The sequence below is a fragment of the Amphibalanus amphitrite genome, unplaced genomic scaffold, assembly GCF_019059575.1.
Source record: "Amphibalanus amphitrite isolate SeventyFive unplaced genomic scaffold, NRLGWU_Aamphi_draft 000966F_arrow, whole genome shotgun sequence".
Lineage (NCBI taxonomy): Eukaryota > Metazoa > Arthropoda > Thecostraca > Balanomorpha > Balanidae > Amphibalanus > Amphibalanus amphitrite.
The window spans coordinates 191,470-207,291 of NW_024882460.1; the positions used below are offsets into that span (position 1 = coordinate 191,470).

General features: G+C 51.8%; 1 protein-coding gene across 1 annotated transcript in view; it reads left to right on the forward strand.

Moving 5' to 3' along the window:
* Positions 1 to 417: 417 nt before the first annotated feature.
* The window catches only part of LOC122368673 (glutamate receptor ionotropic, NMDA 2B-like), a gene marked incomplete at its 3' end in the record, with an annotated part of 75,170 nt that continues 59,765 nt past the window's right edge, over positions 418 to 15,822 (forward strand). The window contains exons 1-3 of the mRNA XM_043342847.1: positions 418 to 956; positions 8,376 to 8,554; positions 11,049 to 11,233. Coding sequence (XP_043198782.1) covers positions 677 to 956; positions 8,376 to 8,554; positions 11,049 to 11,233 — 644 coding nt within the window. The remainder of the gene's footprint in view (positions 957 to 8,375; positions 8,555 to 11,048; positions 11,234 to 15,822) is intronic.

Here is a 15,822-nt window from a genome sequence, read left to right on the forward strand (position 1 = left end):
CGGCGCCGGGCGGTGGCGTGGCGCTGCTCCCAGCAGATCTGTGGGATATGAGATCCGCTACCTTAGAGAGACAGAGTGAGAGAGAGAGAGAGAGAGAGAGAGAGAGAGAGAGAGAGAGAGAGAGAGAGAGAGAGGCGGCACGGACCGTACCTCGTTTTTGCTACAGAGGCTGCTAGGCGTCTGCCACTGGGCGGGGTCGACTTTGGACGCCGGTCGGGTCGGGGGACTCTGACTGTCCAGATACGGCCGAGTTAAATTAATGCTGTATCTGAGCCCCTGATCTGTGCTGTACAGTTGTGCTAACGTGTAAACATGTGTGCAAAGCATTTCGTGGAGGTGTCAATATGACGCCGATATCATAGTTGGCAGTTAATATTTCTGTGTGACTAAATGCGTGGTGATTTGCTTCAGAATTGATGAACGAAGAGGACTTTGCTTTAAACAACACAAGAACATCTGGTCGTTGCGCTGCCCGTTGTCTGGCCAACGAGTGTTCTGTCCTCGGCGGCGTGGTCCAGAGCCAGGTGTACCGAGAGGCCAGTGGCGCGCAGCGGACGGCGGTGCCGGCCCTCTGCGGCGGACGGCGGTGCCGGCTCTCTGCGGCTCTGCGGCGGTGCCGGGGCCCTCTGCGGCGGACGGCGGTGCCGACCCTCTGCGGCGGACGGCGGTGCCGGCCATGCCGCCGCGGCTGCCGCTGCCGCTGCCGCCGCTGCTGCTGCTGGGGCTGCTGCTGGCGGCCGGCCGCGCGCAGACCGCGGACGGCGGCGACTGGACGGAGCGGCAGGCGCCGCGGATCGGCGCCGTCATCCCGCGCAGCAGCTTCGTGCGCGGCTACTGGCGCAGCCTGGTGATGCCGCTGGGCGAGATCAACCGGCGGCTCACCTTCCCCCAGCAGTACGCGCTCAGCACCGCCTCCGTCACACTGGGCATGATGAAGGACGAGAGCTCGCCGATGAGTGAGTGGCGCCGCCCCGGCGGCAGGCTGAACGACACTGGACAGTAGTGTGTGGCAGACTCACTCCTAATGGTCTGAGTCAGACTAACGCCCACTGGGCAGTGGTAGACCAGCAACTAACGCCCACTGGACAGTGCAGTCCGGTAACTAACGCCCACTGGACAGTAGTAGACCGGTTACTAACGCCCACTGAACAGTATATGCACGACTAGCAATGGTCAATGGCAGAACCATGGTGACACGGCCACTCTGTGGCAGCTTACAACTAGCTCCCACTGGCCTCTGGCAGCTTACAACTAGCTCCCACTGGCCTCTGGCAGCTTACAACTAACGCCCGCTGGTCTGTGGCGGACTAACAACTAACACCCGCTGCTCTGTGTCTGTCTGTCCCAGGAGGGGCTGTGTCTGTGCCCACGACTGCTGGCCTGTCTGTGCGCGCAGAGCGGGACTGGTATGTCCGCCGATGTGCAGTGAGCAGTGAGCGTATGTCGCGGCGTCGGCCCGTATCATTTCCGCGCGCCATTAGCATCGGGTAATCGGAGCCGGTCACCTCTGAGAGCCGGCAGCTGGGAGACCGGCTGCGCCCGCCGCCCACCGTATCGGGGGGCCCGGCTGCGCCCACCGCCCGCCGTATCGGGGGACCGGCTGCGCCCACTGCCGCTCTCACAGCCCCCTCATGGGCTCTGAGCGCCCCTCACGGCCTGATACCGGCCCTCGCGGCCTGTGACCGCCCCTCACGGCCTGTGACCTCCCCTCACGACCCACTGTGCAGCGTTCACGGGCTCTGTACCGTTCACGGGCTCTGTCACGGCCTGCCGTTGGATGGATGAGCCGCTTATCGGCGAGCGGCGGTCACTAACGCTACCGACAGTATTCAAAGGCTGATCGATCGCCTGTCGGTCTATTGGCTCCTAATGAGCACCGCTGCGGTGATTTGTGGTAAATGATGCGCCATTTTATAAAACCCCAGTCTGCGATAGGCACGTACAGGTATAGCACATACAGACGCACACAGCACATCCAACAGGGCCACCGGGCCTCGGTCGAACAAGTGAGCCCACCGTGGTCGGCTGCCACGCGTTCCAAGCAGCGGCCTGCTATTCGTAGCGTGCTATTTGTACCGTGCTATTTATAGCGTCAACACTAAGAGTTTTTATAAGCGTAGATTTTAATCAGGACATGCATATTTTTGGACTAAACAATTATAACAAGAGGCCACATAACTACAGTCAGAAGCATATCGGTATGTGCGACGCAGAGGCCTTTCGAGAGATGTGCCTAATCTTGCAAGCACGTCACACGGTAAAAGTTCTCCGGGCCCAGCGGTCCGCGAACAAAGAGCTCCTTTGGCGGCGCGGCCGGCCTGATTTGATGCCCAGGAGTGGCTCTTCTGGCCCTCCACAATCGGCGCTGCTACGTGCGGCGGCCGCGTTTAATGGACGCCGGCAGAAAGCGCCGCCGATGGGGCTGGTGTGCGCTCCCCCGGCCGGGCCCGACCGATGTAGATGGGCGTACCCAGAGCATACAAGCCACCTGACGTTGCCGTAAACTTCTCGTGTCGACATGTGTCTGTTTGGGAAATGTGGGCATTTCTTGCAGACGTCTCCAAACGGACTCAATATCTTCAAATTGTATGGCTCAAGGTCGAAGATCGCCAGTGAATAAACCAGCTCTTCTTTGCAGCAATATGCTAACCGGTAAACTGCTACCGGCTCCCTCGCAGCCAGCCAAATGCCGCCAAGAACCATATCATAATGTGCAATTTGTGCATGTTACAGACCGACTGACCGAGCAAAGCGCAGGCACGCTATTGATTCGAGTGTTGTAACGCTCGCGGACCAGCCTCTCCTGGGCCCATTCTACAAAGCGGGGTAATTTCAGCAGTTTAAGACGTGTGGTAACATGTGTATTGTGTATTGTATAGTTACAACAATAGGCTGGTGCTACCGGTCTAAAGAATTGTGCCAAATTTCAGCGCAATCGGCCCAGCTGGAAATGTCGCCCTGCAGGCGCGCACGTGCAAATTGAGTCTCATCGGACTTGTGCACTGTACCCTTCTAACCGGTTCCAAATCGTGTACCAAATTTGAGCGCAATCGGCCCAGCCGTTTTCGAGATCTGGAAGCGCCCCCTGCACGTGCGTGCGTGCAGTTGCACACTAACCGTTACACAAAGAAATGCAATGCCTTATAGATGCCTATCTGCGTATACCAAGTTTCGGCGGAATCGCCCCAGTATTTCCCGAGTTATTGCAATAGGCAAGGCCATGTAATAGGAACAAATTTGACACCTCTCTTTTTTGCATTTCGCACGTGCAAAGCGGGCGACCCAGATGCATTGTGAGCATAAAATGTCTGGGAGAAGGGGATCAGGGATGTAATGTAACTACTAACTAGGTACTCTAAAAAAAAATACCGCATGCACTTGGCCAAGTGGTTGCTGAGATATAGGCCTCTCAAAATCGTCAATTCTGCAAAACAGCTTAAATATCCCTGACTTTTCACGTGGCACGTGCCACGACAGTCACCTAGATACACGAAGAGCAGCCAATTACGGGGTTGATGGGATAGAGCCAGTGTTTCATTTTTCAGCCTTTTTGGTGGCAAATCACACCTAATGGGGAAAATATTTTCATCCCTAAAATATGAATGACCGACTTTACTTCATCTCTGAAAATAGTTTCATGTATTCCCAACAGCCAGTTCACTTGTCACTTGACAGTTGATGCACCCACATCCTTTTGTTCCACACCCTGTCAAGATCCTGACATGAAATCCTGGTTTATCAGTTAGCATAAAAATTGGCATTACACCATTTTGCAAAAATACTGCAGTTATTTACTTTCTTTTTTCTCATCCTATGATTTTTTTTCTTCATCGGCACACCCAACCAATATCCAATTTTAGAACACTGGATAGAGCTACCCGCCCCCCCCCCCCACCCAAAGAACGCAGGCCCTTAACTTACGACAAAAGTAAAAACCTGGCATCTTCTCGGGGCGCTGTTGGCGGGCTGTAGCTCGCGGCCCGGCCGGTCGGCTGTCTGGGTCGAGATCGTGGACAGAGTGGCCCGTCAGCTGGCGGGGGGTGACGGTGGGGGGGGGGGGGGGCATCCCGGCTAACAGAGCCGTGTCGGCTGCCTGTAACTATACAGGCCTGTTGAACAAGTTAAATGACCCGGCTGACGGTGTCGTTGCGGGGCAGAGCTGCGGCCGTCAGAAGGCCGGCGGGGCTGACGGCGTTTCTCCCCTCCCCCATTCCTCCTTTCCGTCCCCTCCTCCTCTCCCCCCCCCCCCGCCCGATCGGGGCCGTAACCAGCGCGGACAGACGCGCGGCCCACACCGAAACCGACGCCGGTGGAGCCGCGCCAGCCGCGGCGAACGTGGCGCACTGCCGCGCCGGAACGGCCGTCCCGTGGAGCCGCGCCAGAATCGGCGACAGCTGCGGGGGAGGGGGGGGGCTGTGTGCCGTGTTACAACTCAGCCCCGGATCGTCGGACGGGTCACCGACTGGGCACAGCTCCTCACCCCCGTGGGACCGCTGCTGTGACCGCTGCTGGGACCGCCGCGCTGCTGAAACCGCTGCGGGGACTGGTGGTCACCTATAGTAGGTGCGAACTGTTGCACACCGCTGTGAAGAGCAGCGCGGCCGGCTGCGCTCCAGCCGCTCCCAGCTCTGCTGTTGCTGTAGCCGGGCCGGTGCGGTTCCCGCTGTACCAATGTAAACTCGCTGCGCCGGCGCGGTGGGTTTCGGTGTGACGCCCCCGTTCTGTGATTTATTTCGCGGCCGATCCGGGACCTCCCACTCGTGATCTATCTGGCCGCCGATATTGGTCGGCCAGAGCTGAGCGGAGCACAGAATATCCCCTCTGTCTGACAACCTGTGCTTGGAGTGTATCGCAGCCGTATGGTGACGCCGACAGACTCTGTAGGACATCTGACATCTACATATCTTCTGTATGATACGGAAAGCCTTGGGCGTGCTTGTCAAACTAACCTTCGAAACTTACTGCAACTTTTTAATCCTCTTAGTTGCTGATATGCTCTGCAGAGAACGTAACTGGGTAAGGGTTTAAAAGGGGGGCAGGGGTAAAGGGATCAGCTGGTGGTGGTGATGTGAAGTGTTCCTTTTTCAAGGTGAACGTCTTTCGGCCTTCCCGGTCGTAAACTTCATTATTATGCTAAAAACTTAATCTAGCAATGTTTTCTTTCAAGGGTGAAAATGCCCAAAAATTTACGTTTCCCATGCTTAGAGATGTTATGTCTTTATTGGTTTCGTCAGTGGCTGTTTGGCAGTTTTAAAAGAAGAGGTCTATTGCCGACACAATTTTTCACTTGAATCCGTTTCCGAACATTGCACGTAGTTTCAAGCAGTTGAAAAATTGGAAGAAGTGAGTAATTTTTAAAGAAATAAAAATTCTGATTGACGGCTTTGCTATAAGACCACAAAAGCTTCCGATCGCGATATCAATTACACGTCTTTGCTCAGAAGTCAGTCGAGTTAGGGATACACTTCAAAGTTTGCCTGATTCATTTTTTAATGTTTTTTATTCAGTATGCCACTTTACATTTGCACTGATTACTGAAGGACGACATGCTATCCAGTGCTATCCAGTAGCCTGTGAACGCCGGAGCCGTTACCGGAGCTGGAGTCAGAGCCAGAGTCGCAGCAGGAGTCAGAGCAGGAGTCGCCAGTCGGAGTCAGAGCCAAATTCAGAGCTGGAGTCGCAGCCGGAGTCGCAGCCGGAGTCAAAGCAGGACACATGGCCGAAGTCAGCACAGGAGTCGGAGCCGGAATCTCAGAGCCAAAGTCAAAGCCACAGCCGAAGCCGAGGGCAGAACAGGAGTCAGAGTTGGGGAGTCCGAGTCTCCGTGAGCCAACAGCGGGGAGCAGAGCAGCCGGACCACCCTTAGGAGCCGGCCAGTCAGTCTGGCCAGTCCGGCCAGTCAGTCCGGCCAGTCAGTCCGGCCAGTCCGGCCAGTCAGTCCGGCCAGTCCGGCCAGTCAGTCCGCGTCAGCGCAACTCCGCCCCGCCCGCTCAATCCCCGGCAGTCTGCCCCGCCTGGTCAGCCCGCTCCGTCTGGTCAGCCCGCTCCGTCTGCTCCGTCACCGGCAGTCTGCTCCGTCACCGGCAGCCCTCAGCCCGCTCCGTCTGCTCCGACACCGGCAGCCCGCTCCGTCTGGCTGCTGTTGCCATATCCCGAGCAGCTGATGATTGAAAGGCGGCCGACGAGCTGGCCGACCAGAAACTTACTCTCACCCGCGGAACAGCCCAGTCAAGAACGATAGATGAATGGACGCTGCACAAGGAACGATGTCATCTTCGACAACATACAGAGGAAGAGCGATGCTGGCGGCGAGAGAGAGAGAGAGAGAGAGAGAGAGAGAGAGAGGGAGAGAGAGAGAGAGAGAGAGAGAGAGAGAGAGAGAGAGAGAGGGAGAGAGAAAGGGAATTTTGAGACTTTTCCGGGCAGATTGGGAATTTTGAGACTTTCCCAGCAGCTTCAGATGCTTTCTGGATCGGTTGATAATTAACCCTCGCATGTGTAGGGGGGGGGGGGGGTCGGATGGACCCCCCCCCATGGTTTTTCGCGAATAACTCGCGTAAAAAGCGGCCGATCGCGACGAAACTTTCAGTACCCTCGCATTGATCAATTTTACACCTACCCTGAAAATTTCATGACCCTGACCCAAATGACCTTTGACCTGTGACCTCTTTTCCGAGACCATGTTTGGCCGGAATCGCGATTTCGCGTATGTCGGCTCGCACTAGCCGCGTGTTTGCAAGCTTTTCGTGGTTTCAAACGTTCAAACATGTGATTTGATGTTACTCCCGTGTGTGTCAAGGTCACCTGAAGGTCAGGTCAGGTCATTGACCTTTGGTGACCTCGGGTGACCTCGGGTCACTTTTTCGAGTTTTACATGTTTCTAGGCTAGTTTTTGGAGCTGAATTCGAATTTAGCAACCATTTGAACATTTACGAAGTAGTTTTGGTGACTTCGTAACATGTTACGAAGCTGTCAGAGGCGGTTGACACGTACTACGAATACCCGTCACGACGCCTACTGGTTGACCTGACCTGACCTGACCCGACCTGGTCTAAATGCTTCAAGACATCATCTGTGATCAAAACTAACACGATATTCGTGATCAGCATCCCGAAAAACCCCTTAGCAGCCACACTTTACGACTTTCTAACAGGTCCCGATTTTCCCGACTTTGGGTCATTGACCTGACCTGGAAGGTCAACCAATGACCTAGGACCTTAAAATTGGGTATCATCGGCTTCCTCTCGTCACGGGCAACACGCTCGTTTTTTTCCGCGAAGCTCTAGCTCGATCAGGGGCCAAACGGCAAGGGGGGGGGTCCAACCGACCCCCCCCCCCCTACACATTAGAAGCTGGCAAACGCCGCACACATGCGAGGGTTAAAATGTACGCGACAGATGATGCAATCAAGAGTCCTGTCAATAGGGCGTGTTGTTTCAGAGGTCTATTTCGGACACCGTATTGACGTCCGGCCGGCGGCGGCGCGCCCGCCTCTGACTCGATATACCGCCTCCTTTGGCTCGGCCTTCCGTGACTGGATGCAAATGTCGCTCAATTTCATGCCCGGCTGGGCCGGCCGGAGATCGGCCGGCCCGGGGCGGTACGTGCGGCCCACTCGGGGGAAACGAACTGTATCAGTCCGACCGACGTCCCGCCGCATTCCATAATAATTAGACGCCGTTGGGGCCGTGTTGGTGTGTCGGCGGCGTTATGAGAGGCGCGGGACCGCCCTCAGCGGCCAGTGTCCGGCCGTCGCTCCATCTGCGGTCCGATTATAGTAGAGCGGCGCGGCGCGGAGCCGTCCACTGACAGTCCCACCGGAACTCGTAACTGGTGACGTCACTGGCGGCGGTCCCTGTCAGAACTCAGAACAGTCTGTGGTCTCTGTTACAGCAGTCTGTAGCCTATGTTACAGCAGTCTGTGGTCTCTGTCACAACAGTCTGTGGTCTCTGTCAGAACAGTCTCTGGTCTCCTTCATATCAGTTTTTGTCACAGCAGTGTCTGTCACATCAGTCTGTAGCCTCTGTCACAGCAGTCTGTTCTCTCTGTTTCAGCAGTCTGTGGTCTCTGTCACAGCAGTCTGTGGTCTCTGTCACAGCAGTCTGTGGCCTCTGTCACAGCAGTCCGTGTTCTCGTTTAAGCAGTGTGTGGTCTCTGTTACAGCAGTCTGTATTCTCGTTTCAGCAGTCTGTGTTCTCGTTTAAGCAGTGTGTGGTCTCTGTTACAGCAGTCTGTGTTCTCGTTTCAGCAGTCTATGTTCTCGTTTCAACATTCTGTGTTCTGGTTTCAGCAGTCTGTGTTCTGGTTTCAGCAGTCTGTGTTCTGGTTTCAGCAGTCTGTGTTCTGGTTTCAGCAGTCTGTGTTCTGGTTTCAGCGATTCTGGAGACGCTGTGTGACAAGTTCCTGCCGAACAACGTGACGGCCATTTTCTACCTGACCAACTCGGAGCGGTACGGCCGGAGCACGGCCTCCAGCCAGTACTTCATCCAGCTGGCCGGCTACCTGGGCCTGCCTGTCATCTGCTGGAACGCCGACAACAGCGGACTCGAACGGGTACGGACCACGGACCACGGACCATGGACCACGGACCACGGACCACGCGCCGCAGATGCCTAGGGGGCGGGCGGTACGGCGGGGAGGGGGGGAGGTACGGCGGGGGAGGGGGGGGGGCGGTACGGCAGGGGGGGGGGGGGGTACGGGGCGGGTACACGACGGGTGCGGTGAGACGGGGCAGGCACTGCTCGCAGGAAGCGTCCCGGAGGCTGGAGCGCTATGGCATTTTTTTAGAAGGTAAGGAATGATCGAAATGGGAGGAGTGGTCGGATTTACAAATGGTGATTGGTGGGACATTGCATACGTCGCCAAGGAACTGCCGCTGATGGATGCACCAATACCGTGTCTGTACCTACTGGTAAATGTACGCAGCTTGGGGAAAAGAGATCGCTGTCATTAGCCTACTGATGTGTTGAGTCCAAAACGACAAACTGATTTATAAAGTTGTATCCAACGATAAAACGGCATCAACATTCAACAAATAACAAAATTATTGTTGTGCTTGCCTTACGCGATTGCTATGTAGAGATAGAGATATTGTTTTTGTTGCGCAATGCGCAATGCCAGCTGCATAATAAAGTCTTGGGAATAAGCTAAGACATTTGGAGATTAACTTTTTAGGTTTCAACATAAATACAGAAGCATTACGCTACATAATTGATAATGTGATCACAAATAACTATATGCATCATTTTGAAATAAAGTCGATGACCGAAAAGATCCGATCCAAAGGCATTGATTCTGATCAATTTGGTCACGTTTGCCGCTCAATTCAGGAACAGGTAAGGGGAATAAACTGCCCTTAGTTTTGTTCATACAGTTTGTAGTTTTGATGACTATCGATCACATGCATGATACCAATTATTTTATTTTCTAACTTTTTTTTCCATCAACATGGCCATCAGGCACCCGCGTTTTCAAACGCTCGTATACGGCCTGGGCATAAACAGCTGCAGTCTATGCCAAAAAGCTTGCGGACGGCGTATTTCCAAATCAAATTGTTTTTTGTGCATAACCAGGAATGCTAAAACGACATACAGCACAAAAGTCGAGCTTTTGGAGGCGCTTTTACCGCAACCTTTTTGGAGATTCGGTGAAGTAGATATGGAACTCCTTCTGCCAAATTTTCCTGCACGTTTCTTTAAGTAACAGAAGCATGCTCTTTGTGTATTTACTCAGTCGCTTATGTACAGTCCACAGCAGAAGTAATGTGGGGTTTCAGTCATGGGTATGTTCTGCTTCTGAAGCTTAGGAACGATTAGCCAGACTACAGTGAAACTTTGAATGTAGCTTATATGTATCGTCACCCTTGCAGCTGCAACTTTAGCTATTAACATCTTCTTTTCGATCACTCCGCATTAAACAATCGCCAGTCAAAGCCAACCGTTGAGATTGGTAAAACCCTACATTACTTTAGCGGTGGGCTGTACCTACTAAGATGATGACGCTGTTGTCCGAATACTGTTATTTGACTAGCAATCAAGCATACATTTTAATTTTTGTCCTCACGATTCTTATTTTAAATGCAATAACATAGAAAGTGAAAATTGTATTCGAAGCCAAAGCAATCTAACATTTTACAAGGCAACAACGATACCAATTTTAAATGCCTGTTGGAAATCCGAGCTAAATAGTTAAGATACTTAATCCACGGATATATGCCCAAAACAGTATTGATTAGGGAAAAAACCGAATGTTTGCTGTCAATAGTTATCACTATTTGTTAAAATTGTGTTTCTCTATTGAAAAAAGAAATCTGAGTTCCCTGACAATATTGCAGAAGTATGGGTAAGAACAATATTTATTGATTTCGGAGCATTTCAGAATCTGTTAGGACTGAGGAAGAGGATTGCTCAATTAAAAAGACGAAGGTATGAACCAAAAATGTTGCTTTTAAATTACCTTATGCCTGGTCTGTTGGAATAGCTAGCAGAGATGCCAGTCGTGTCACGTGTGGTTCTCACCCTTGGCCCTGGGCATCGGCTGGAAAATTAACAGCGGCCTATGTCCCGCGAAATCATTAACCATCCCCGCGCGTGTGGCACTTTCCAGCGTGACGCACTTATTACGTCACTGTTACGGCTGATGTTACCTATCGAATCTGCGTCAGCAACTGTTATTTGCATCTAGTGTGACAAGAAGCTGAACACTCTGCTGATATTTAAGTAGTAAACAGCCTACGATGATCCTTTGCTATTGCTTAACGTCTCAAACAAATCGTGTGTTTTGCTGGAAAACATGGGCCATTACAGTTATGCTGACGTGTCATTGACGTGCTGTAATGAAGTGATGTTGACTCCGTCTGAGTTTGCCGCCATCCGCCGTCACTCAGTCGCGTCCAGCGGCTGGCGACGTCTGCCCCTGTGCCCTGAGACTGGGGCTGTCTGTATGTACTCCCAGTCCAGTGACGGTCCGTGCGCACGTGCCGGCAGTCCAGTGACGGTCACTGCTCGTGCCGGCAGTCCAGTGACAGTCACTCCGCGCGTGCCGGCAGTCGGGCGCCCAGTCGCCGCTGCAGCTGCAGATGGCGCCCACCATTCAGCAGCAGGTGGGCGCCATGTTGTCCATCCTGGTGCGCTACAACTGGCACCGGCTGTTCGTCGTCACCAGCCAGATCGCCGGACACAAGGAGTTCACGCAGGCCGCCTGGAACCAGGCCGCCGACTTCGCCGACTTCAAGTGAGCCCACTCACTGACAGACTCAGTGACTCATAGACCGACTCAGTGAGTCTGTGACTCACTCACTGCTCACTGAGTGACTCAGTAACACAGTGACTCATTGAGTGGTTCACAAAAACACCGACTGACTGAAACACTAACACAAAACTCACACTGCTTCCTTGACTGAGACATAGGCTCACAGCACTGACTGAAACACTAACACAAAACTCACACTGCTTCCTTGACTGAGACATAGGCTCACACCGCTGATTCCCTGAGACGCAGCCTTTTGCTGTGAGCGAGGCGGCAGCCCCGGGACATGTGTGTGCTGAGCGCTGCCCCGGGACATGTGTGTGTGCTGAGCGCTGCCCCGGGACATGTGTGTGCTGAGCGCAGCCAGCTGTTCTCTTTTTACTTATGGACATTTGTGGATGTTACTCCGTGACAGTTTATAACCTGGTGATTTATGACAGTTTATTTCTGACCCACTGCTGTCTGCTGGTGTTGCCGGGCGTGCTATCGGGTCCTCTACCATCCAGTCTATCGGGTCCTCTGCCCACAACAACACGATTTCTCGGCATTTTCCAAACATTCCCGCGGCTAGGAGGGATATGATAGCTCGACCAATAACTGTCACCCGTCTGAGGCTGCAGGTTCCCTCGGCTCCCACTCCCCCGACCCCCGGGCGCCAGGCAATCCCCTATTCTCTTCCGTCTGCACCAAATCGCATGCTCCATGTGATAATCAAACGCTTTATTGATAATCCAACACCATTCATGCGTGAAAGGTGTCCGTTCTTATACGAAGATAGTTATCTTTGTACGAAAATATCATCACCCATTCAGTAACTAGTATACTGAAAACTTTTTTACCATTTCCTGAAGGGTAAACCCGCCATAGCATGGTAGCTTGACACACAGACGTTTTTTACCACCTTCCAGATGGTAAATTTTACTCTTTCATGAAGAGTAAACTCGCCAGGGAGGGGTAACATGACACACAGACGTTTTTTACCATCTTCTGAATGGTAAACTCTTTTGATTTACTCTTGTCTAGAGTGTAACATTTTTTGGGTTACACTCTTTGAAAGGGTAAATCTTTAACGGAACCCTTTTTTAGGGAGTAACGCATCATCTACTCTGTGCTTTACCCTCCTACAAAGAGTATATTCTTATGGCCTACCCTTTGTCACATGATAATGTTTACTCTTTCCTTTAGTGTAAACCCCCCAGAGGATGGTAACAGACCCACAGACGCTTCCTTCAGAAGCTTCACGAAGCTTCTGTTAACCGGAGCTCACCAACTAAAAAAAATGTTTCAAGAGCAATAATGTAGGTATATTTGGCTTCCGTACAAACAATACGAGGGGCACACCAACCATGAACATTGTGAGACTCTTCACTTATTCATACAAATTTATACAAAGCGTTCAGCAATGCACATGCGGTAAATAAACACCACGATACAACTTGAATGCAATTTGAATATGAATACAAGACATTCAGCGCCCTCATATTGGATTAGGCAGAGCGCACAATATTTGAAGTGAGCGACGGCGTTCCTGGGTGGTCGCCCGTCTGCGTGAGATAATGAGACTGGATCACTACAGTGCAAGGCTTTTTCAAAGTCACCAACAAAATGCATTAACTTTTAGCATCACAACAAAATTAATGTACGTACTCACAACACTAGGCCACGTGGCCGTGCACGGGGTCCTGTTAACCAGGTCAAATTAGCACCACTCAACGGCACGCAATGCTCTAGCCCTCGCCCGCACATGGGGGGGGGGGTGGTTGCCACCCCCCCCAGGTAGTCTTTCTGCTCTGCACTCAACATTTTTAGAGCTAGAAGGCTGATTTTTCGTATAGCTGCTTCTCTATCCTTTCTTGATGTCCACTGACAATTTCAAGTTTCTGTGATTTTTGGTTTCGGAGATATGACCTTGTTTTTCAGGTCATGTCATGACCCAAATGGCCAATTCTCAACATCTTGCGTTTGCCATGGGCCTTATGAGCTTTTGACACCCTGATTTCGGCCTTTTTTGCCAGTCTTACCTCCTACCTATCATGGAACATGTTCTTTGACGATGTACAGGGGTCAAGGTCAGGGTCAAGGTCAACCTAGGTCACCTAAGATAATTGCGTTTTAGGCAAGCTGAATTTACTTTTTTGAAGTTTTTTGACGGCATTTTGGGTAAAAGCTTCTCAGATCATGATTTCATGTAATATGGACCCAAAAACAATCGGTGCACACATCAGTACACACACAGACACACACAGACATACAAACACATATAATTGACCTTGACCTAACTTGACCTGAAATGACCTCAGCAGCAAACTTCTGGTCGGGTAGTGTGACAAAGAGGTTCTAGCTGGCTTGGCACCAGAAAACAGCATCGTCATCGGTATTTGATAAGCAGCACACTTGATATCCAACGGTGACCCAAAACAGCAACATTTTTTAGTTTGACCTGACCTGGAAGGTCAATGACTGACCTGAGAAGGTAAAACTGGATATCATTGGATTCGTCTCTTCCCAAAGAATCTTTTTGGTCTTTACTGCTAAGCTCTATCTCCAACAGGAACGAAATGGCGCGGGGGGGGGGGGTGGCAACCACCCCCCCCCCCATGTGCGTTCTAGGATGGGAAAATGGCATGTGCGGGCGAGGGCTAGCACATCGGTACTTACAATAAAATGTCCACAGAGGCTCTATAGGCGATGAACAACACACAAGCACAATCACCAACGGCCACGCCGCGCGGCACCGACACTGCTCACATCCTCTCTCGGAGACCAACGGCCGAAAACTGACAGATGCGCGCGGCCTTCAAACCGCAAACGGCCGATCTCGTTTCTGATTGGCTGATTGTTTCCATTTCAAATATCATCTTCACGAGGGTAAACAAGATCCACGCATGAAATGACTATCTGTACCCGAGTCACGATACCCAGGAGGAAAGAGTTTTCGTGATGTTCTGGATCGCGAGAGTAATATTGAATTGATATTTACATGGTAATAATACTCTTCGCTGGCGAATAAGTTCATATTAACCACGTACCGTTACTATGCACATAATGGTAGCAGCGAGTTACCCTTTCAATATACTATTATCTTGCGGGTTTGATGAAAATGAACTCTCCAGGAGGTAGTAAAAAAGTTTTGAGTGACTCCGTAATAAAAAGGAATTGCGGAATGACACCGTAATGATGTGGCTGCGGCTACCTGTGGCTGTGGCGAATGTTCGCTGTAATGTTTCTTACTCTTTCAGTTTGTCAGATTATCTGCCAAGATGTGATGTATTTCTGCTGATGTTAACTGTCGGTGGGTTTAACCCTATTCCTGGCGGGGGGGGGGCCTCAGGAGCCCCCCCCCCCTGAGGTTTTTTGGTTATTTCTCCCAAACGCGTTGAGCTAGGAAGCTCAAATTTTCTGACTTTTCCTAAAAGGCTTCTACGCAACATGTCTGAAAATTTTGAGTTGATCTGACCTCAGGTCAGGTCACCAGAGGCGGTTTGGTGACCCTACCTCAGAAAAGTTTGCAATCACGCCAGAGCTAGAGTTTTTGACCGATCAATTTCTTCTCTTCAGGCTTTAGTTAGGGTACCAGTATGTGCAATTTGTTTATCTCGGAATTTTGATATCGGTGACCTAAGGTCAGGTCAGTTTCGCGACCTCCCCATTATAAGTCAATGGGGGAAAAATCAACTCCCTGTTTTTACCACTAAAACGGGTCGGAATGGCCCCATATACCATACATGACTTCATATACGATCAACCTTCACTACCTTGAGGTCTGTTTTGCTGTTGGGCAGCTGTGAGGTCATGTGACGTCATCAAAGGTCACCAAAGGTTTTTGGCCAATAACTCCGTACAGGAACAAGATACAGACGCGTGGATGGTCTCATTGTGTTCAGCTCGTCAAGATGCATCGAATGATATACATGATGACCTCGAGGTCACGTGACCTGAGGTCAACCTTTGACCTTGACCTTGCGAGGTCAACATATATATATCATTCGATGCGGATTGACGAGAGGATCACGATGATGCCCTTAGTTTGTTCCTATCTTGACTAATTCGAAAGTTATTCGAGAAAAACTCTCTCCATATCTAGCGCCGCCATTTTGACTTTTTCGACCCCTGTGACGTCATCTTTGACCTGACCTGAAAATGACCTTAGTAAAAATTGTAGATCTTGACCGTGCGTATCCGATGCCGTTTACCGTTTGTCGCTATCTTGCTTCGTTCTCGAGATCTCAGGGGGGGGGCGAATCGCCCCCCCCCCCGCCAGTCTCTTGTCCCGGCGGAGCCCGCCAGGAATAGGGTTAAGTGTGGTGTATTCCTCCTATGGTGTGATAAGCTCCTGCCGATGTGTGGTGCATTATTTCTTATTCCGATTATTGCCGCTCATCCACGAATTAGTGCCGCGTATCCGCCAGACGGGGGTGCAGCAATTCGCTGCTGCAGTGGGTGCCAAGTCCAACAGCAGCGGCCGCCGGCCTAGCTCGGCCGACCGGGGGTACCGGCACAGGGGGCGAACAGTACCCGCTCCAGGCACCACTGGCCCGCTCCAGGCAGCCATCCCCCCGACCTGCTCCAGGCAG